The 22,037-nt window shown below is 49.8% G+C and overlaps 2 protein-coding genes across 2 annotated transcripts in view; one reads left to right on the top strand and one right to left on the bottom strand.

The window, feature by feature from the left end:
* The window catches only part of LOC310708862 (uncharacterized protein), a 191,084-nt gene that overhangs the window by 92,678 nt on the left and 76,369 nt on the right, over window positions 1-22,037 (bottom strand). The gene's annotated exons all lie outside the window — the stretch shown is intronic.
* LOC310708892 (WAP four-disulfide core domain protein 18-like) lies at window positions 1,780-20,997 on the top strand. The gene is made up of 4 exons (XM_083507816.1): window positions 1,780-1,879; window positions 16,324-16,455; window positions 19,784-19,918; window positions 20,838-20,997. Exons 1-4 carry the CDS (start codon window positions 1,795-1,797, stop codon window positions 20,840-20,842), a joined length of 357 nt encoding a protein of 118 aa, XP_083363942.1. The 5' UTR covers window positions 1,780-1,794; the 3' UTR covers window positions 20,843-20,997.

The following is a 22,037-nucleotide window of genomic DNA, read 5'->3' as shown; positions in this document are numbered from 1 at the left end:
AAAAGCATTATATAATGTCTGGATCAGATATAAAGATTTGATGGAAAACAAAACTCCTAGATGGCTGTCGCCATTGGAGGCTAAAGCTGTGAAAAAACTCAATATGGAGGCCAAATGGCCAAAGTATTGGGAAATTTTGGAACAAGAGGGTGATAAATTGAAACTACAGAGTCATGAGAAATTGAAGACCAAAGTATGAGATTGGCTCCATTATTATCAAATAATGGAGGTTTATAAACAAGACAGGAAAATTGGCTTCCAGGTGGAGAAATCAAAATTAGAAACAGAATTGTTAGAGCCCAATGCTAAGAATTTGTCTATAATGTATAACTTGTTGCTGAAATGGAATACACAAGATGAAACAGTTAAGTCAGCTATGATTAAGTGGGCACAGGACATTGGTCATAACATTATGTTTGCTGACTGGGAACAGTTGTGGACAACCGGTATAAAATTTACGGCATGTAATGCCTTAAGAGAGAATATTATGAAAATGATTTACAGGTGGTACACAGGGAGGGACACAGGGAGGGACACAGAGCTGCCTTCGCCCCCCCCCCTCCGGCTCCTAGGAAGGCGATGCAGGGCTGAGCCACTCAACGTCAGGACTTTCAAGAATAAGTACTTGTAAGATCACTGGATTCTTCCCATACAGAAGCCAGAAGTTCAGGTAGACATCATCATTTCTGTTTCGGAGTGGGGGGAGATTAAATCCTCATAAGCTCTCTAAAATATCTTCAGCCAGATCACGGTAGACATAATGAGTCCTGTTTCGGAGTGGGGGGAGGAAAGTGTTGAGGTGGACAGCACTCAGCTCCTCCCAACTTAAACCCATCACTGTTGCCTGATCAAAGCCAGGTCACCTCACTGGGAGCAGCTGTGGTTTTCCCCAAGTAAAATTAGGTGATGTCCACCCCAGTTACTTGCCCGCCTTCCCACCCTCTCCGTCCCTTCCACCCCTCCCACTTTGCAACTGCCCCCACCGCTGTCGCTTCCCACGGCTGCAGGCACAGCCTCGCGGAGGTGCTTTGACGCGACCCTTTGACCATCGCCAAGTGAGAGCTGGGCCATCAAGAAGGCTGATCGCCGAAGAATGGGTGCTTTTGAATTCTGGTGCTGGAGGAGACTCTTGAGGGTCCCATGGGCTGCAAGAAGATGAAACCTCTCCATTCTGAAGGAAATCAGCCCTGAGTGCTCACTGGAAGGACAGATCCTGAAGCTGAGGCTCCAAGACTTTGGCCACCTCATGAGAAGAGAAGACTCCCTGGAAAAGACCCTGGTGTTGGGAAAAATGGAGGGCACAAGGAGAAGGGAGTGGAAGGCAGTGGAAGACAGGAGTGCCTGGTGTGCTCTGGTCCAGGGGGTCACGAAGAGGCAGACACAACTAAATGACTCAACAACAACAAAGCTCCTTCCTGGAAGTTGCCCGGTGACAGGCAGCCAAAGCGGTGCCTTCAGCCCGGCAGCGGAGGAAGCGGCAAAGGGGCGGGGATGGGGTGGGGGAGGGAGCGGGGGTCAGGCAAGCGAGGTGGCGGTAAGGCGCACCGGCCTGCACTGTCTCAGAGAAAGCTCTGGCTGTGGGGACGTGGTTTCTGTGACAAGGCGCTGGCTCCCCCAACAAGGCGCGCTGTGCGTTTTCTGACCTCCACATTCAAGCTTGGGGATTTTCAACCCTCCCCCTTGCACTGTTCCTCCTGGGCCAGTTCCTCCCCATAACTGCCTTTTTCCTTATTGGAAGTGTTTCTGGTCTGCCCCTCAGGCAACAGTCTGAAAGGTAAAGAATAAAATGCAAGCATGGAGACAAACGCAGCTCCAAAGGAAACCTCCAGCAGCAGCAACAACAGAAACCCAGGTGAGAGAGGGGATGGAGAGGAACCAGGTAAGTGCAGGAGAGGCGGCTTGCGGGGCAACAACAGATCATCCTCTGTTTGGGGCTCTGGGTAGGAGTGCCGCCTCTGAGATGGGCTATGTGTGGGGAGCGGATGGGAGGGGGAATCTCTGATCTAAGGAAGGGGTCAGCAACCTGTGGTCCGCGGGGGTCGTTTAACCGGCCCCCGAGCCACCCCCGAACTGAGCTGCTTGTTCGGCGAGTCCCTGTGCACTGTAATAAACCAGCGCAGCACAGTATGGGGACTCGCTGCTGTGGTGCCGAAAATTGTGCCTATGCATGCGCAGACACCGGAAATCATGCATGCGCGCGCTCACACTCGCTGACAATCTGGCCCACAGAGAGATCTCCGCTGGAGTGAACCAGCCCAGGCGAGGCAGACCTTGCTGACCTCTCCTCTAAGGTGCCCCAGCCTGGATGCTTGGGGGGCGGGGGAAGCCAAAGTTCTGCTTTGTATCATTGCAGGAAGGGACCGCAAAAGACGACCCCCGCTTTCTGGTTTGTGAACTCTCTAGGTCTAATGCACGCTCCTTGAGAGCCCCAGAGAGAGCCCAGCTGTCCTAAGAAGCTTGCAAAGAGGGTCCTGTCAAGGCTATCGACATAGAACGTGGGTCGGCAAGCTAAGGCCCGGGGGCCGAATCTGGCCCAACTGCCTTCTGGATCCAGCCCGCGGGCAGTTCGGGAATCGCTGTGGTGATCGGCGTGGGGATTCTGATCATTCGTGCTTCGTCATTTCCCCCCATCCACACTGCCACGGCGGCGGCTCCTCCCTCCCTCCTCCTGGCTTCTCCCTGCCCTGCCTAGAGGAGGAAGGGGGCTGGGCTTTGTTGAGCTGCGGATGGCTGAGTGCCATTTTATGCAGCCCTTCTCCGGAGCCAGCCCCTTTGCTCCACTCATTGCCCCTCCACCGCCACCGCCGCCCGCCCCTGCCGCTCGCAATGCACAGGTAAGCAGCCACCAGGGCTCGTCCGGTGCTGTGGAGAAGGGAGAGTTGGTGGGGTGGTGGTGGTTTTCTTCAAAAGATAGTCCAGCCCCACAAGATAAAAATTGTTGGAAGTGTAAGGAGAAGGAGGGGAATTTCCTCCATATGTGGTGGACGTGTCCTAGCCTCACCTGTCCTTTACAGAGCCAGCTTCCTCCACCTTCACCTCCTCATTGGCTTGTCGAATCTGCAGCCGCATCCCCCGCTGCAAGTGTACTACAAAGCCGTTGGCTCCATTGCCTGCAAGGAGGAATCCAGTCCAGGGTGAGGGTTGCGCTCTCCAGCCCCCTGCCTACGCCTCCCTTCCTCCTCCACCGAGGCGTAGCCACAAATCAAGTAAATAAATAAAAATACTCAGGAAACTGACCAAACAAGTCACAGGTAGCTCGGTTCTGCCCCCCTAACAAAAGTCCTGCCCCCCCCCCCCCCGAAATCCTGGCCATGCCCATACCTCTATGATGCTCCACACCTCTATGATGGCATCCCGCTCCTCTTTGATGGGCACCTAGCCCAGCACCCTCATGATGGTGCCCAACTGCTTGGTGCTGATGTCTTCACTACCATCAGCATCAAATCATAATCACAAACATCATCATAATCATTTATTACTTATACCCTGCCCATCTGGCTGGGTTTCCCCAGCCACTCTGGGTGCCTTCCAACAGGAGATTAAAAATACATTAAAACATCAGTCATTAAAAGCTTCCTTCAGAGGTCCTTCCACCACCAACTGCAGCACCCTCCACCTTCCTTTGCTCAGAGATGGGTTGAGATTTGCAGGGGCTAGTTTGGTTTTCACCGGAGCCCTGAGGTCCACCAGCTGGAGCCAGCTGCACAGCAGCAGCTCAGGGCAGGGGTGTCTACTTAGAATCCCGTCCGTGAAGAAGGCAGGGCATAAATATCCTAAACTGACTCCCCCCGACTCCATGCCTTCCTGAGTCCTTGCCCCTCCAAGCAATCCCCAAACTTACATAGTAAGGATGGCAGCAGAGCCCAGAGGATGAGCGAGGGACCCATTGCGAAGAAGAAGGAGAACCTGGTGGACCTCACGCTGGAAGGCAGCTCTGAATGGTGCTCAAGGCTCAGATCGGCAGCCATATATCCTCCTCCCTCCCCCCTCTCCCCCACCTCTCCTGGGTTGGGCTGGGACAGAAGCCAAGCGGATTTGAGTGTGTGGGTCCAGCTGGCTCCTGGTCCAGATAATTTCCCCGTGATAATCAATCAAAAATAACACAAGAGGCACCTGCTGGATCTAGCCAATGGCCATCTGGTCCAGCGTCCTCTTCTCACAGTGTCCAACCAGGATCTGGGCAGAAGAGCAATACTCTCCCCTGCTGTGTTTTCCAGCCCCTGGTTTCTGAAACGTTGCTGCCTCCAACTGTGCGGATGTTGCTGTTTTATCTGTTTTATCTGATGAATCTGATGAATACCTTTCAACTAAGTTGGCAGCAATCTGGGTGCTTTGTTGCCAGAATCAGGCCATCATTGTCTAACTGAATTAGTGCATCGTTCCAACTTTTCTAGATGAAGGCATTGGTGCGTGTGAGATGCAAGTCAAGGCCCGAATGCGGAGAGGGGGAAATGTCATGCGGGTGTCATGTTGTGGCCGAGGGTGGGGTGTGGCACGTCGGACATTCAAACCATGCCACCTACGTTGCGCCTGCAATCTTGGCTACATGCGGCAGGAGTGCAGGGGGTGGGAAAGGTGATGTGCTGGTCCAGGGGGGAGGTTACCGTGGGGCGAGGTCCAGGACCTGAGTCAAGGGTCGGCAGACAGTCCTCCACGGGCGAAGCGGGGTCTACAGCGAGGAGCCGGGCAAGGACAGGAACTCTGGGGGAACAGGACTGGGTGCTGGCCAAAACAGCTCTTCAACGATGTTGGTCCTGCAACCTGAGACTGGCCTGACTGGCCTTTATCTTCTCTTAGGCCAGTGGCGGTCCCGGCCCCCGGTGACCCGCCTCTCCTGGCCTTAAGGCTAGCACTCCTCCTGGGAGAAACCAGTTCCCTCCGCCTCTCTGCCCTGAGCCTCTGCAGCTCAGGAGAGGCCGGTGGGTTACTGGACCCAGGGGGAGACTCACTTTCCCCTGACAGGGCTGGGAGAGGTGCACCTGTAGGCAATGCGTCCTCAATCGCCTCCGGAGCTAGAGTGGATTCACTTGGTGCCTGCTCCTGAGGATCCGGCACAGGTGCAGGGGCTTCAGAATCAAGGCCCTGCCCCAGCTCAGCTGGCCCTGGAGGAGGGGACTCCTGTGCAGGCTTGGATTCCTCCGGTTCAGCCTCTGAATCCGATTCCCAGGCCATCACAGGTGATGTCGGGGTGGGTGCCTGGAGCAGGTCAGGAATAAGTCATAGTGTCCATGAATTTAACTCTTTATTCAAAGAAGCAAACAACTCAGAAGGCCAGGCCTAGGGAGCACATCTTCCCAATACAGTCATACCTCGGGTTACAGCCGCTTCAGGTTGCGCTTTTTCAGGTTACGGACTGCCGAAACCCAGAAGTACTGGAATGGGTTAATTCTGGGGTTTGGCAGTGGCGCATGTGCAGAAGTGCTAAATCGTGCTTTGCGCATGCGCAGAAGAGCTGAATCGCAACCCGCACATGCACAGACGTGCAGACGAGGGTTGTGAACGCTGCGGGTTGTGAAGGTGCATCCCGCACGGATCACGTTCTCAACCTGAGCATCCACAGTAGGCCTTGCCCCAATGAGGAGGTTCTGAGGACTGAAGGTCCTCAACTTCCTATAGTTGCCTAAGCATAGCTGTCAACGTTTCCTCTTTTTAAGGAAAATTCCCTTATTCCAAATAGGATTCCTTGCAAGAAAAGGGAAAAGCTGACAGCTATGCGCCTAAGCTTGAATGTGGAGATCAGAAAACGCACAGCGCGCCTTGCTGGGGGAGCCAGCGCCTTGTCACAGAAACCACGTCCCCACAGCCAGAGCTTTCTCTGAGACAGTGCGTGCCAGTGCGCCTTACCGCCACCTCGCTTGCCTGGCCCCCGCTCCCTCCCCCCCCACCCCATCCCCGCACCTTTGCCGCTTCCTCCGCTGCAGGGCTAAAGGCACCGCTTTGGCTGCCTGTCACCGGGCAACTTCCAGGAAGGAGCTTTGTTGTTGTTGAGTCGTTTAGTCATTTAGTCATGTCCAACTCTTCGTGACCCCCTGGACCAGAGCATGCCAGGCCCTCCGGTCTTCCACTGCCTCCCACAGTTTGGTCAGACTCATGTTTGTAGCTTCGAGAACACTGTCCCACTATCTCGTCCTCTGTTCTCCTTGTGCATTCCATCTTTCCCAACATCAGGGAGTCTTCTCTTCTCATGAGGTGGCCAAAGTATTGGAGCCTCAGCTTCATGATCTGTCCTTCCAGTGAGCACTCAGGGCACTGATTTCCTTCCGAATGGAGAGGTTTGATCTTCTTGCAGTCCATGGGATTCTCAAGAGTCTCCTCCAGCACCAGAATTCAAAAGCATCCATTCTTCGGCGATCAGCCTTCTTTATGGTCCAGCTCTCACTTCCATACATGACAGTCCTTCTGGATGCCTGCATTTCACGCTTTCTGTAAGGCGTCACATCAACTTGGTAGAATAGAGTGGTACTTTTACTTCCCTTGATCTGGACACTCTACTTCTATTGATGTAGCCTAGAATAGCATTGGCTTTTTTTGCTGCTGCGCCACACTGTGGACTCATGCTAAGCTTGTGGTCCACCAAGACCACTGGATCCTTTTCACATGTACTGCTTGCAAGTCAGGTATCCCCCATCTTATATTCGTGCACCTGTTTCTTCTTGCCTAACTGCAGAACCTGGCACTGGTCCCTATTGAAATTCCTTTGGGCCTCGTTCTCTAATCTGGTTGAATCTTCTTGCAGCCGGGAGAAAGGGAATGCTATTCTAAGCTGCACCAACAGACATCTAGTGTCCTGATAAGGGGAAGTCATAGTCTTGCTCTGTTCTGCCTGGGGGATTCCTTCCCCTGGCTCTCTACCTTTTAACCAAAAAGCACTTCTAACGTCTTTCAACCCCTATCAAGTTTAGAAGACTCTCCCACTGCTTGTGGGCAGGGTTTTCAGTGAACTTTGCCTTAGGAGATTCGGATTCATGTCTCATCTTGAAAGTCCATTTGGGGGAATAGCTAAGCGAATTTCCGCTATGATCAGCACAACAGCTCGCCTTCTGATGATTTAGCTGGGCGATACTTTCTTTTCTTTTCAACATCATGACATATCAGCAGAGAGATGGGGATAGCTCAGTCGGTAGAGCATGTGACCCATGTTGGGCAAAATATTCCTGGGCTGCAAGGGGTTGGACTCCATGACCCTCGTGGCCCCTTCCAACTCTACAGTTCTAGAATTTATCTCGGCTGCTTCTTCTGAGATTCATGGTCCAGCCCAAGCCGAGGAGCATCAAGGCTTTGCTGAACTGCTTAGCTGGTGGGTGGAAGAGACCTCCTGCCCCCCAGCTGAACAGCTCTGATGCCTCAGAAGGCCCCCTGGCCCCCAGCAGAGGGAGCCTCGATGCTTATCTGGCTTGTACATGAGCAGGAAGAGCATCAGAGCGCCATATAGCTGGGGGGCGGGGAGCACCTTAACTGAGTCCGGGTTCAGTAAAACTGCTTAGCTGGGGCACAGGCAGCCGTGTGCTCCTCAGTGTGCCGGTGTCTGTTGGCATTGGTCGCTGTGATGTTCGGGCTGAAGAAAGCTAACGAAGCTCCTGAACGAAGGAGCAGGAGGGAGAGAAGATGCCAGTCAGGCATGTGTCTCTACCAGGGTCCTATTTGAGTGTAGGATGAGCTCCTGACAGTCCTAACTGTCCCAGTATCAATTGCATTTAACCTTTGGAGAGAATGCATCCATGAATGATTCCCTGCATTTTGTGACTCTCCTTTCCTCCCTCCTAGGCTGTATTGCACATCTCCTGTCTGAGCTTGAAAGTGGCGCAAATGGTCAGCCAGAATGTTTTGCTATGTCTGCTTTGAGTCAGCACCGGGGTGTTAATCCAGCGCCTCTGCTGGAAGCTCTTTGACACGTTTTGCGAACAGGGAAGTAAAATATGGGATTGGAATGTCAATAGTTGAGACCAAATCAACCCCAAGGAAGTTGATACCACGACGGAGCTATGTACCGTATATTTCGCCCTATAGGGCACACTGGCCCATAGGGCGCACCTGGTTTTTTTTTGGGGGGGGGAATGAATAGAAAAAATATATCCCCCCCCCCAGCCCCCAGAACAGGCTGCTGCCTGCAAGCCTTGCAAGCCCGCGGGAACTCCCGCCGGACTTGCAAGGCTTGTGGATAGCTTCCTGGAGCCTGGAGAGCGAGAGGGGTCGGTGCACACTGACCCCTCTCACTCTCCAGGCTTCAGCGAAAGCCTGCATTTGCCCCATAGGATGTGCACACACACATTTCCCCTTCATTTTTGGAGGGGGAAAAGTGCGTCGTATAGGGCGAAAAATACGGTATGTTGACATCCCATGACCTGCAACCTTTCTCGATGGATATAGTAGGATGTTTTCATGTTTCATGACTACTTGTGTGCTGTGTAGAAGTACGCTGTATAAGCTTTGTTCTGATGTGCCTCATGGTAGACCTTTCCTTGACTTGGCAGGGCGGGGCCTCGGCGCCTCATCTTCCTCCCCATGTTTGGTGCTGGAGGGGAAATAAGGAACATTCCAGGATCAAATCCGAAGCTGGGATGGTTTTTGTAATTCTGGGCCTGTCCCCAGAAAATCAGGACACTTGGGTGGGGCTGGATCTGGGACAGGACCGGAAGGCAGGAGAAGACTTGAAGGTGGGGCATCACGTGACCAGGTGTCTGATAAGGTATGTTGTAAACAAAATCTGCCCTTTTCCCTTATGGGGTATCCAAGAGCCTGCATAGAGTCCTTACGTGGGTTCCCTATTGGTAGGAGAAAATAACAGAGGCCAACCAGAGAATATTGAGAAGCAAAGCAGCTGGTAAGCCTGATCTTTATTGATCTGTTGCAACAGGGTGCTCCCCTCACACGCAGGAAAGGAGGAGGACCCAGAAGAAAGGTGTGTCCGCCCTTATATAGACATTTTAAATTGCCCACCTTGGAGTCCAAGACCACCCCCAGAAACATCATACGCACATCACAGAAGGGGTGTAGCCCAAGACCACCACCCCAGATACATCATACCTACATCACAGAAAAGGTGGTCTACAACAGAAATTTGAATGTTGTTGCTTTTCCTGTCTGTCAGGTTATCTTATAATGCCTTATCTGATTGCCTTTCCTGGCAGTCTAGCCATTTCTTTGAGATGGTGATTTTCCAATTCCTGAGACAACAGGAAGGCTCCCTGACTCCCTCCCTCCTTGCAGGGAAAACATTTGGTCAGTTTGGGAGTCAAAATGGTTTCAAGTCGGTCTTCCTGTGCTGATCTATGTCAGTGCTTAGTTGGTACATTTATGAACATTTATTATATATATATATATATATATATATATATATATATATATATATCCTTAAATTTTATTATTACAGGTAGAGAGAGAGCAGCTGATTTTTTTGAGCCCAGAGGAAGGGAAAGAGGGGAGACGGGCACAGGCGAGAACAAAGAGAGGAGGAGGAGGAGGAATGAAAGGAAGATAGATGCAGATGTGAAGCAAAGGATAGGTGTGGTAAACCGATCACCCATTCCCACCCCCCTTCAGAGTAATACCCCTCCCCACGCTCCCACTATATATAAGGGTCTGGTGACTTCTGTCTCAGTGTGTCTGAAGAAGTGGGCATGCAGACAAAAGCTCATACCAAGAACAAACTTAGTTGGTCTCTAAGGTGCTACTGGGAGGATTTTTTTTATTTCACTAAGAAAACATGCTGTTTAAAAATGGATGTACCGTGCTATATTAGAAGCAAAAAAAAAGTTGTTTTGATGAATTGGAAGAGCTGCAAAAAGATTCCATGGAGCACATGGATTGATAATATGGACAGATTAGCTACATACGAACAAATTGCATGTCGACACAAATTAAGAATGGATAAATATGAGGAAATCTGGAAGGAATATTTAAGCGATAAGGTGGATCGTGGTGGGAAGTAGGGGGAAGAGAGAGAGGTGGGGAAATATTGTTAAAAAGGTGTAGTCATAGGTATATCAGTGTATTCAAATCTGAATTGTCAAATTGTGTTATTAGTGTCATTATGGTTTTTGCTGTATGTGTCTTTTGCGGTTGTTGTTTGTATTGAAAAAATGATTAAATAAATTGAAAAAGAAATAAAAGAAAACATGCTGTTTTACGAATACAAAAGTAGCCCCCTCTTTTCTGTGCCCTCCCCCTTAGAGCTGATGAGGGGGCTGGATGCTCTAGTACGGAAGCCCTCCCCCAACCTCCGGCCCAAATGTTTTCTAGGCACCATTGTGCTGCTGAAAGGACAGGCTCTGGGCATCCGTGAGCCACGGGTGTTTTTCTCTGAAGGGTCCGACATCAGCGGCTACATCTTGGTTTCTCCTGATTTGGAAGATGCGATCTCACATTCTAACTACTCCCAGACCCAAACAATGCCACTTTTAGCGTATCAATGGCTGTGTGATCCATTGCTTGGCGTCCTGAACCTCCACTTCCCTCCACAAGACGTGGCAAGGAAACACCTAGAGGCAGACTTCTTTGGGAGCCAGAGGGGGCTGCAGTCAGCTTCTCCCTCCCAGCAGGCTGAACCACCTTAGGCACCTTCCTCTGTGTTAATCATTTATGCCTATTAGAATTAATTCACCACGCTTAATTTGCTTTTGTACTCATTGCTCGTCCATTTCTCAAGGGCAGTCAGAGAGGGTCTGCAATGCAGGCTCCGTGTAAGCCCCCAAAATCAAGGATGGAGCTCGCAGGACAGGGTTTGGCAGGCAGAGATGGCATTGCAGAAACGATAACGTGGCAAATTCTCCTTTGTTCAACACTGTATCTCTGGAATGAATGCCCTCTGAGGTATAAAATACTGTGATTTCCTTCTGTACCTTCACAGACTACTGACTTGGAAGTCAGGAGTCTGTTTCTCTCTCTTTTATTCAGCTGAATAAACCTGAGTTCTCCCTCTCAGAAGTTCTGACTCCCTTTCCTTTGGTTGGGGGGTGGGATCTGGAAAACGTACCTAGGGGAAGAGCAGCATAGATTTATGCAATATGTGCTCCGACACTGCCTAGATCTAGCACAAACAAACCTCAGGAAGGTGGCTGACTCCCCTTGCTTGGAGGTCTTTAAACAGGGGTGGGGGCATATCTTGGAGATTCCTGCATTGCAGGGGGTGAGACTAGACCCTGGGGGTGCCTCCAAACCCTACAATTCTATGCTTCTAAGGTACTACTTAGTGAATACACATTCAGCTCAAGATTCTGCCCACAACCCTCCTACACAAATACCTATTCCTGCTTCCCAACCCCTTTCCCCAAATTTCTCTTAGGGTGCACCCACACTTTGCCCCACACTTTATAGACACAGGTCTGTATTATAAGAGTCAGTGTCTGAATGCTTCGCCCCTCTTGAGCTGCTTTCCTTGCTTAAAACCCGCTCTTTAATGCTGAATTGTAACAAACAGCAATTTGGGTTTCCCGTGGATTGCTGTTTGCTCTGATACAGCGGTAAAGAGCGGGTTTTTGAAAGAAAAGTTACAGGGTGAGGTGGGTGGGTGGGGAAAGAAGGGCTTGGACCCAGCACTTTAAAACATGGTCCTGTGCCCAGAAACACAGCACAAAAGGTAGTCTGGATGAGCCCTTAGTTTAAGGAACCTTAGCAGAGGGGCTGGAAGCTTCTCTGATGTCCCCATCTGTGTGTTTTTTTTTAAGGGGGTCCTCAGAAACCATTGCCGTTTCCAGTCCAGTGAGCCAGATATCTTCCAGCAGGGCTTCCTCTCTCCCTGGACACCTTTCTCAATATCACCCACCCTAAACAGACTCCCCAATGCCAGGCATTCCCAGTTCTTAAAATTGTCGAATGGGAAGGGACCCCAAGGGTCACTCTAGCCCTTCACCCCTCCAAGCAACCCCCAAACATACATAGCAGACCTGCCCGCTCACACTGGGCAGGCACTGTTGGCAGCAGAGCCCAGAGGATGAGCGAGGGACCCATCGCAAAGAAGAAGCAGAACCTGGTGGACCTCACGCTGGAAGGCAGCTCTGAATGGTGCTCAGGGCTGAGATTGGCAGCCATATATCCGCCCCCCTCCCTCCCCCTCGTCTCCTGAGTTGGGCTGGGACAGAAGCCAAGCGGATTTGAGTGTGTGGGTCCAGCTGGCTCCAGGTTCAGATAATTTCCCCATGACAGCCAATCAAAAAGAATTTAAGAAGCACCTGCTGGATCTAGCCAATGGCCGTCCAGTCCAGCGTCCTCTTCTCAAAGTGGCCAACCGGGATCTGGGCAGAAGAGCAATACTCTCCATTCTGAAGGAAATCAGCCCTGAGTGCTCACTGGAAGGACAGATCCTGAAGCTGAGGCTCCAATATTTTGGCCACCTCATGAGAAGAGAAGACTCCCTGGAAAAGACCCTGATGTTGGGAAAGATGGAGGGCACAAGGAGAAGGGGACGACAGAGGACGAGGTGGTGGGACAGTGTTCTCGAAGCTACCAGCATGAGTTTGACCAAACTGCGGGAGGCAGTGGAAGACAGGAGGGCCTGGCATGCTCTGGTCCAGGGGGTCATGAAGAGTTGGACACGACTAAACAACAACAACAAGTAGTAGAAACTTTTCTAATAGTAGGGCTCTGTAACTTGCAATTGGGTCAGTCTATGAATATGTAGTGCCTTAAAGGTAAAGGCACCCCTGACTGTTAGGTCCAGTTGCAGACAACTCTGGGGTTGTGGCGTTCATCTCGCTCTATAGGCTGAGGGAGCTGGCATTTGACAGCTTCTGGGTCATGTGGCCAGCATGACTAAGCCGCTTCTGGCAAACCAGAGCAGCGCACCGAAACGCCGTTTACCTTCCCGCTGGTACCTATTTATCTACTTGCACTGATGTGCTTCCGAACTGCTAGGTGGGCAGGAGCTGGGACTGAGCAAAGGTAGCTTCGAACCGCCGACCTTCCTATCAGCAAGCCCTAGGCTCTGTGGTGTAGACCACATTGCCACTCACGTTCCCCAATGTAGTGCCTTAAGAGATAACAATTATGTATATTCCTCTGTGCCTGTTTGGCTGGCTTGCAAAATAAAACCCTTTGTTTTCCTCATTTGCTGCATGAGTTTTCATTCAGCCCCAAATGTTGATTTTTGCAACACTACGCTCTGGAGCAGGAGAAAACAAGCTTGCTCCATTCTCCATCTGATAGCTCTTGAGATATTTGAAAATGGGCGTCATATCTCCTCTCAGTCTCCTCTTCTCCATACCCAAGTGTCCAGAACTTGACACTGGATTCCAGGTGGTCTGACCAAAGCAGAGTAGAGCAGCACAATTACTTCTCTTCATCTGTTGATGCAGCCCAGAATATCATTAGTTTGTTTTGCTGATGCATCACACTGTTGACCCAGGTTAGAACGTTATGTACTTTTCAAATGTCAGGTTGGATTATTAATATTATTTTTAGAAAAACCTGTTTAGTCTTAAAGTAAGCATCTTGGAATTGTTTTAACTTTTTGCATCCTGTTTGCATCTTGATTTAGTTATGCAATTCATCAGTCAGATTGTGTTTTATGTGGGTTATTATTTGGGCCTATAATTATGTATCCAGAAGGCGTTTCACTTGCAGTGAATGGTTTATCATTGCGGTGTATTGTGATGTCATTGTTGCAGAGTAGAGTTTTAAAAAATGAACCATAAATCCATCCATATTGTTTTTCAGGGTGGTGATGGTATCTTTTGCTTCCTCTTCTTATCTTCCTCTTCTTATGCCTTAAGGAGTTGCAAATTCTTACTTTTGTCACGGATGTATTTGCAAATATTTGATCTGCCTCTGTGACAGCTGGATGTTGTGATGAATGTTGAAATTGTCTTGCAGTTTCAGATTCAGACGTTGCTGTTTTATCAGTATATTTGATGAATGTCTTTTAGCTAAACTAGCAATAATATGGATGGTTTGTTGGCAGAGTCAAACCATCATTGTCTAGCTTTTTTTTTGTATAAGAACTAGTATGAAAGAGGCCTCCCAGCCCATATTAGATCAGCATAAACAGTTGGGCCTGATGAACATTTACTGTTCCCAAGCCTAATCCTGCGGAAAGCCATCTAATTAGATTTTAATTTGACCCTGACCTGTTTTTAGGAGGTCATTTAATTATTGTTTGATTTTATACCAACGTTATATATTTGATGTTAGCCACCCTGAGCTTGGCTTTGGCCGGGGAGGGCGGAATATAAATAAAAGTTGTTTATTATTATTATTATTATTATTATTATTATTATTATTATTATTATTAGCTAAGGCATGACTGCAGGGAGGGAGGGGTGAGGGAGGATTGTGACATCATGGGGTGTGCCGTGTGCTGATTGGCTGAGGGTGGGGTGTGGCACCTAGAACACCCAAACCTCTTCACATACCTTGTGCCTGTAATCTTGGCCGTAGGGGGGGGGGACACCTGCAGCCCACCTCATGCTGCCCCTCCCTCATGTGGACTGGGTCCTGCCTGGCAGTTTTTCTAAAAGACAGAATCAGACAGGAAGAGAGCAGCTGAAGAAATTTGCTCTTCTAACACAGTACGCTGTGTGGGCTACTTATTTAGACATTCATCCAAGTGCCCTTACCGAAACGTCCGTGTGTGTCAACTTTGCATTTAAAAATCTTGCTCAAGCATTCTCTGTGTGCTAAGCTCAACTTCTGCTTATGTCGCTTTCGCCACGATTATGTATTCATCTTGCGGTTCTGTGTCCTCATAGTCTTGCGTTCCTCCTTGCTATCCCCTGTATTTTATCAGAAAGTGCTTTATTTTCTATGTGAATACGTGCATTTTATTCTGGTCCTACAACAGCTGCCGCAGATTGGGTCAATATCTTCATCAAACCAAGGTCTAGTTCCTGATCCTCCACCACCAGTCCAGACCCCATGAATTCCTGTATGACTCCTGGTCCTCTGAAGGTCTGGGAGAGGGGATTGGGGGCAGCATCTGCATGGGTGACAAGGCCCATCTAAGGGGTGGGCTTGTTTTGCAGGCTCCCCTCTTTTCCCCACCCCAGTTAGGCATTTAAAAGGAACATGTTGATAACAACAACAACAACAACAATTTATTTATACCCCACCCATCTGGCTGGGTTTCCCCAGCCACTCTGGGCAGCTTCCAACAAAATATTAAAATATAATAATCCATCAAATATTAAAAGCTTCCCTAAACAGGGCAGCCTTCAGATGTCTTCTAAAAGTCTGGTAGTTGTTCTTCTCTTTAACATCTGGTGGGTGGGCGTTCCACAGGGCAGGTGCCACCACCGAGAAGGCCCTCTGCCTGGTTCCCTGTAACATGGCTTCTCACAGGGAGGGAACCGCCAGAAGTCCCTCGGTGCTGGACCTCAGTGTCCGGGCAGAATGATGGAGGTGGAGACGCTCCTTCAGGGATACTGGACTGAGGCCGTTTAGGGCTTTAAAGGCCAGCACCAACACTTTGGATTGTGCTCGGAAACGTACTGGGAGCCAATAAGGTCTTTCAGAACCGGTGTTATATGGTCTCGGCGGCCACTCCCAGTCACCAGTCTAGCTGCCGCATTCTGGATTAGTTGTAGTTTCCGGGTCACTTTCAAAGGTAGCCCCACATAGAGCGCATTGCAGTAGTCCAAGCGGAAGATAACCAGAGCATGCACCACTCTGGCCAGACAGTCCATGGGCAGGGAGGATCTCAGCCTGCGTACCAGATGGAGCTGGTAAACAGCTGCCCTGGACACGGATTTGACCTGTGCCTCCATGGACAGCTGTGAGTCCAAAATGACTGCCAGGCTGCGCACCTGGTCCTTCAGGGGCACAGTTGCCCCATTCAGGACCTGGGAGTCCTCCATATCTGCCTGCCTCCTGTCCCCACAAAACAGTACTTCTGTCTTGTCAGGATTCAACCTCAATCTGTTAGCTGCCATTCATCCTCCAGACACTCACAGGACCTTCGCCGCCTTCACTGGTTCTGATTTAAAAAAGAGGTAGAGCTGTTGCAACCCACTTTGGAGGCCACTCACCTACAAAGGGACAGAGTTTCTGCTCAGCAAGGAGCCTTTGGGTGCAATGAAGGAGAAGTGACTCATTTATCCTTGCAGTTTATTACCTTAACATCGGGTTTTAGGAAAAACTCTTTATCCTTGCAAGAGGAGATGCTCACTTGCTCTTACTCTGAGAATTGCATCCTGCACACCTCTGGGCAAATTTGGGGAGGGCGTGGGGTTCACGCATAGGGGGAAGCAGTTCTGTTGCACAAGTGTAACTCTTTGTGTTATGCCATCCCGGTGATGAAAGCCAACTGTCACCTTTGTTGCTGAAGTTTCCTCTTGCCCAACCAAGGGCTGTGCTCACCTCTCTCTCTAACCGAGGGTTTAAATCTTGGCCCAGATCAGCCACAGCATCCAGACTCTTCTGCCAGTTGCATCAGGAACAGCACCATGAAAGCCAGGCTCTTCCTCGTCTTCTTCCTCATGGGCCTCCTCACCATCTGTGTTGAGCTGCCGTCTGCAGCTGGACAAGGTAAGGGCAGAATCCCAGGCCAGCCAGGCTTCCTTCTCCTCTGGTGGTGTTGACCATCTGCACAGCCTTCCTCTGAACCTGCTCCAACCTGTCTCCACCCTTCTTAGAGTCCACCACCTTCTGGGGAAGTCTTTTCCATTGTTGAATACCTCTTACCATCAAAAAGCTCATAATAATAATAATAATAATAATAATAATAATAATAATAATAATAATAATTCTTAATCACCCGTATTTTTCGCACCATAGGGTGCACCGGACCATAGGGCGCACCTAGTTTTTAGACGGGGAAATCAATAAAAAAAATATCTCCCCCCCCCAAGCCCCAAAGAGCAGAGTACAGGCTGCGCACAACCTCTCCCTGCCGGAGGGTTTGCGCGCAGTTATGGAACAAGCCAAGGCAGCGAGCGGGATCCATCCCACTCACTGCCTTGGCTTCCTCTTTAGCCCCACGCAATCTCTCCCTCCCGGGAGAGGCTGCATGAAGCTAAAGAAGCCATAGCCCCGTATAGCCTCTCCCTGCCGGAGGGGTTGCGCGCGGCTATGGAACAAGCCTGCATTCACTCCATGGGACGCTCACACATTTCCCCTCAATTTTTGGAAGGGAAAAACAGTGTCCAATGGAGCGAAAAATACGGTACTATTATTATTTATTTATATCCCACCCTGCCCAGCCGAAGCCGAAGCTGGGCTCTTGTCATTTGAATCTGGAGCAGCAGCAGCAAACCAGCTTCCTTCAACTTCCATGTGATGGCCCTCCAGATATTTGAGAATGGTCCACATGTCACCCCTCAGTCTTCTCTTCTCCAGGCGAAGCCTACCCAGCTCCCTCAACGGTTTCTCACAAGGCTTGGTTTCCAGCCCCTGGGTATGTTTAGCCGGGGGAAGAGAATCCCCACAGTTGACACGATAGCCATCTTCTGATATCCAAAGAAGATGGAGCAAGCTTGTTTGCTGCTGCTCCAGAGGTGGGGACCTGAAGCAATGGATTCAAATGGCCAGAAAGGAGATTCTGACTCAATATTTGGGAGAACTTTTTGGTGGTCAGAGCTGTTTGACATTTTAGGGGTGCCAGGACATCTCTTAGGCTGGCCACTGAGGACTGTGTTGGTGTCTTTGTGATAGATAGTTTCATCTTCCCATAGGATCTGGTTGAGCAGAAGGTGGAAAGGCTCACAGCATTAGCCTTCCAGTAGATACTGAACTGGGGGACGCTGGTGGCACTGTGGTCTAAACCACTGAGCCTTGGGCTTGCTTATCAAAAGGTCAGCGGTTTGAATCCCCATGACGGGGTGAGCTCCCGTTGCTCGGTCCCTGCTCATGCCAACCGAGCAGTTCGAAAGCACGTCAAAGTGTAAGTAGATAAATAGGTACCACTCCGGTGGGAAGGTAAACGGCGTTTCCTTGTGCTGCTCTGGTTTCGCCAGAAGCGACTTAGTCATGCTGGCCGCATGACCTGGAAGCTGTATGCCGTCTCCCTTGGCCTATAGAGCGAGATAACTGCGACTGGACATAACTGTCTGGGGTCCTCTCTCTCTAGATACTGAACCCCCATGAGATCTTGGGATGGGGGGCTGAGTGGGGCTGTCCTGGATTCTCACAGAGGCTTGTGCTTGTTCTGGCCTGAGATCTGTATTCCGGGGGATGGACGCTCAGCTCACGGGCTTCATTGCTTGTGGAAAAGAAAACTTCCACAGCATTGTGGTGTGGGAGTCATCTTTCTCTCCTGCAGTGCGTCCTGGACAGTGTCCTCCGATTAAAGGCCCTGGCACATGTGCAATCTCCTGTCAGAGTGATGAGTCTTGCGGCCCTGGGAGCAAGTGTTGTAGTACTGGCTGTGGATTTGCATGCAAAAGAGTCGTTGAAGGTGAGAGAAGCCAGCAGGTGCCAAGCCCATCGCTCTCTCCAGGAGAGCAGTAGCAGGAAGACACTCAGACCCAGCAGCTTGGCGTGTTGGAAGGGAGCAGTGAGTCCTCTCATTGGCCATGGGTGATGGAAGGCGGGAGGTTTGTTTCTCACCAAATGATTGGCTGGTATAGCAGCAGCGTATTTGGCCTCCTAACACGGGTTCTCCATGGTCTAGAAAGTTCCTTTTCAAAAAAAGGTCAGAGAACCTTCTGGCCACGTGGGCCAGCTATTTCTCTCTCCATGATCCCAAGGGCCAACGGTGACTTGTGGGTGGAAGAAACCGCCTGCTCAGTCATCCCACTGTCATAGTGACATCAGGCAGATTGGGGCCTCGTGTCAATCATGCAGCACGTCCACGGCAACCGGCTGGGAAAGGTCTGCTTCCACCTGCCCTGCACCTCCCGTTAGATTTGGCATCAAGGGCAGGGCAGGTGGGCAGGAAAGATGGGGAGGCCGAGGTGCCTGGAGGCCCCCCACTCCTGTTTTAAATGAGAGCCAGGGTTACAGGAGAACATAGGCCCCAGTGGGCATTGTTAGAATCAGGATAGAATCCAGCCCACCGGGGAACAGAGCCCCCTGAGCAAAATGCAGGCCAGGCTTGTATTTCTGTCCACAACCACTTGCGTCGAGGCCCCACCCCCATACCACTCAATCTTCTTGCGGTTCCTGCATTGCTCACTTTTGGATTAGATGACCTTTGGAGTCCCTTCTAACTCTACAATTTTATCGTACCTTATTACACCAATAAATTATAGAAACATTCATTCCGATTCTCCACAAAGATTATCCCTTGTCTGCCCTCTTTAAAACATTTATTAGCTCGATCATGCATACAGTATTCCATACCTTTATATTTTAATCTTAAGTCCAAATTCTCATTCTCACCCCATGGATGATGGCCCAGGGGTTGTACCCCTTTTCACTTCACTTACCAACCTGCCCCCACCCAACCCCCCACCCTCTTATCCAACTGCCCTCCCCTGATATTTCACCAAACCTTACACCTTGCACCCTGACACCTCACCATTACCTGTCCCCTTACACCTCAGCAGAGCTCACTAGACCACCCATACTTCCCTTAGGCCCCACTGCCCTATCCTTAGAAGTATTCCGGCAGGTCCTGCTTGCGCTGTTGGCCCACCAGCATCTTTCTCCTCCCCCCCCCATCTCGCTTGCCAGCACTGCTGTCATGGCCCAGCAGCTCTCAGAAGTTATCACACTGTAGTTCACAGCATTACCTGTTGGCAGCCAAGCAAAGTGCAGCATGATGACAACCTTGCCTTTTTATTCTATATCAAGATACTTCATTCTTTCAAAGTGCTGTGTGGAGTTTCCATTTTCATTCCACTGCTTGCTACCCGTTGAAAACCAAATCCCCAGTAGAGCATCTCAGTATGGGTGTCACCTTTTTCTCTTCCAGTGCACCCTGGACGGTGTCCCCGGCGCCCTGGACCTGGGGTCTGCGCAGAACTCTGTAAGAGTGATGCCTCTTGCTCACCTGAGCAGAAGTGTTGCAGCAATGGCTGTGGCCACCAATGCATGACAGCCATTAAAGGTAAGAGAAGCCAGCCGGTTCCAAGCCCCTCACTCACAGCAAGGCCCCCAGAAGAGCTGTGGCAGGAAGGGAGTTAGGCCAGGAGCTTGATGTGTTAGAAGGGAGAGGCAACTCCTCTCGTTGGGTAAGGAGGATGGAAGGTGGAAGTGATTATTCTCCACCAAATGATTAGATCAGCGATTCCCAAAGGTTTTGAGTCGTGGAGCACTTCTCAGGAGAGAGATTTTTTATGGAGCACAGTTGCCTCCCTGATGCCAAAGACACATATTTATTTATTTTTATTTCCAATCTCTTGGCGGAGCCCTTGGAGATGCTTCACGGGGCACCAAGCACTCTGTGGAGCCCAGTTTAGGAACCGCTGAGTTAGATGGTATAGCAGCTGCACGCTTTGCCACCTCTCTTGGGTTCCTCAAGGGCCAGCGGCTTGTTGTTTTGTTTAAATTCTGTAAATGACAGCTGGGGAGATGAGCTAATGGTGACGATGAGACCAGGTGGCCTGGGAAGAACAGCTAATTAGAGTGCTGATAAATCTCGTGACTGTGTCCACAATCGCTTGGTTATAATCCGCCGCACAATATAGCACAATGATTTTGTGTTGATGGTTTCCATGGTTGATTAGCAACCAACAGGCATCTGGGATGAGTGACCTGCATTGTTAAACTATGGCATTCGTTCCCCGAATAAGTAATGATGGCCACTAACTTGGATGGCTTTGGAAGAGGGTTAGACAAAGGATGCTTTACTAAATGTGCCATTGGCCTGATCTAGGGGCTCTTAGGTTCTTCTGGGGCCTCCAGAGGCAGCCTATCCAGAGGTTCTTGGGGACATCTGACTGCTTTGAGAGCAGCATGCTGGGCCAGATGCGTCACTGGTCTGATCCTGCTGCCAGGCTCTTCTGATGCTTTCTCTTCTGTCCTAGGGTAACTTGGACTCCAGAGTGGATGAGCCCCTCCGTGAGACTCCTCACCTTGAACAGGCACCGCAGCCGACTTCTCTCTGGCTTCCTTGGGAGCAGAAGACTGTGCAGTGGCCTGAAACCCAAGGCTCACCCAATAAAAATGATATGAGTTTCCCATGAACCTTGGTCTCAGCCATCAAGTTACTGGGGAGACAAAGGAGAGGTTACTGGTCTGCTGTGAATGTATAGCAGTGTGTAAACGGGATGGCCTGCTGGTCTCTGGGGAAACTGGTTCATCTGGAAGGACTTACCTTTGGAGAAGCCATGCTGGTTCTGCTCCACCAAGCTTGTTCTTCTATAGGCTTCTTCATTCTATCTTTAATATTGCTCTGAAACACATGTTAAGGAAATCAACCCGTAATTTCCCAGATTCCCCTGGCTCTTTTTAAAAAACCCAAAAAAACCATGACATGTCCAATTAAGGTCCAGAGGCTAATCTTAGGGACAAGTTACATATATACATACTTATGACTTCACATTTGCATTCTTTAAGTACTCCAGTGCCGGGATTTGACAGGGGAAGTAGCAGGTATTGTTTCTCTGGGCTGAGCTTGCTGTCTGGGTAATTGGTCCCACCCACTCACATTTTAAATCATTTTTATTGATTTTCCAATAAAAAACATCCAATTAAATATCCAATCATAATACTTCAATTAAAAAACTAAAATAAATAAATAAATAAATAAGATCAAATTATAGTCCAAATTGTACTCTCTTCATCCTGGAGAAGAGTGACTAGTGGGGTGCCACAGGGTTCTGTCTTGGGCCCGGTCTTATTCAACATCTTTATCAACGACTTGGATGATGGACTCAAGGGCATCCTGATCAAATTTGCAGATGACACCAAACTGGGAGGGGTGGCTAACACCCCAGAGGACAGGATCACACTTCAAAACGACCTTGACAGATTAAAGAACTGGGCCAAAACAAACAAGATGAACTTTAACAGGGAGAAATGTAAAGTATTGCACTTGGGCAAAAAAAATGAGAGGCACAAATACAAGATGGGTGACACCGGGGAAAACAGAACTTTAAAAATGTTTATGACTTTTGGGTTTAGTTAGTATGATCCATATTTAATATAAAATGGGAAATCGATGGAAGAGAACTTGGGTCCACCTTAGGAAAGAACTTAAATTTTCATAAGAGATGTAATATTAA

Source organism: Podarcis liolepis (assembly GCF_965112155.1).
Source record: "Podarcis liolepis genome assembly, chromosome: 6".
Taxonomy (NCBI): Eukaryota; Metazoa; Chordata; class Lepidosauria; order Squamata; family Lacertidae; genus Podarcis; species Podarcis liolepis.
The sequence above is the reverse complement of the archived record's forward strand: the minus strand, read 5'-3'. Positions and strand labels throughout refer to the sequence as shown.

Bases quoted from the DNA above. Each gene is read 5' to 3' on its own strand.
- LOC310708892 (XM_083507816.1), top strand. From the start codon at position 1,795: ATGGAGACAAACGCAGCTCCAAAGGAAACCTCCAGCAGCAGCAACAAC. The intron at 1,880-16,323 runs GTAAGTGCAGGA...ATCTTGGCCCAG, and splicing joins AGGGGATGGAGAGGAACCAG to ATCAGCCACAGCATCCAGAC. The intron at 16,456-19,783 runs GTAAGGGCAGAA...TTTCTCTTCCAG, and splicing joins GCCGTCTGCAGCTGGACAAG to TGCACCCTGGACGGTGTCCC.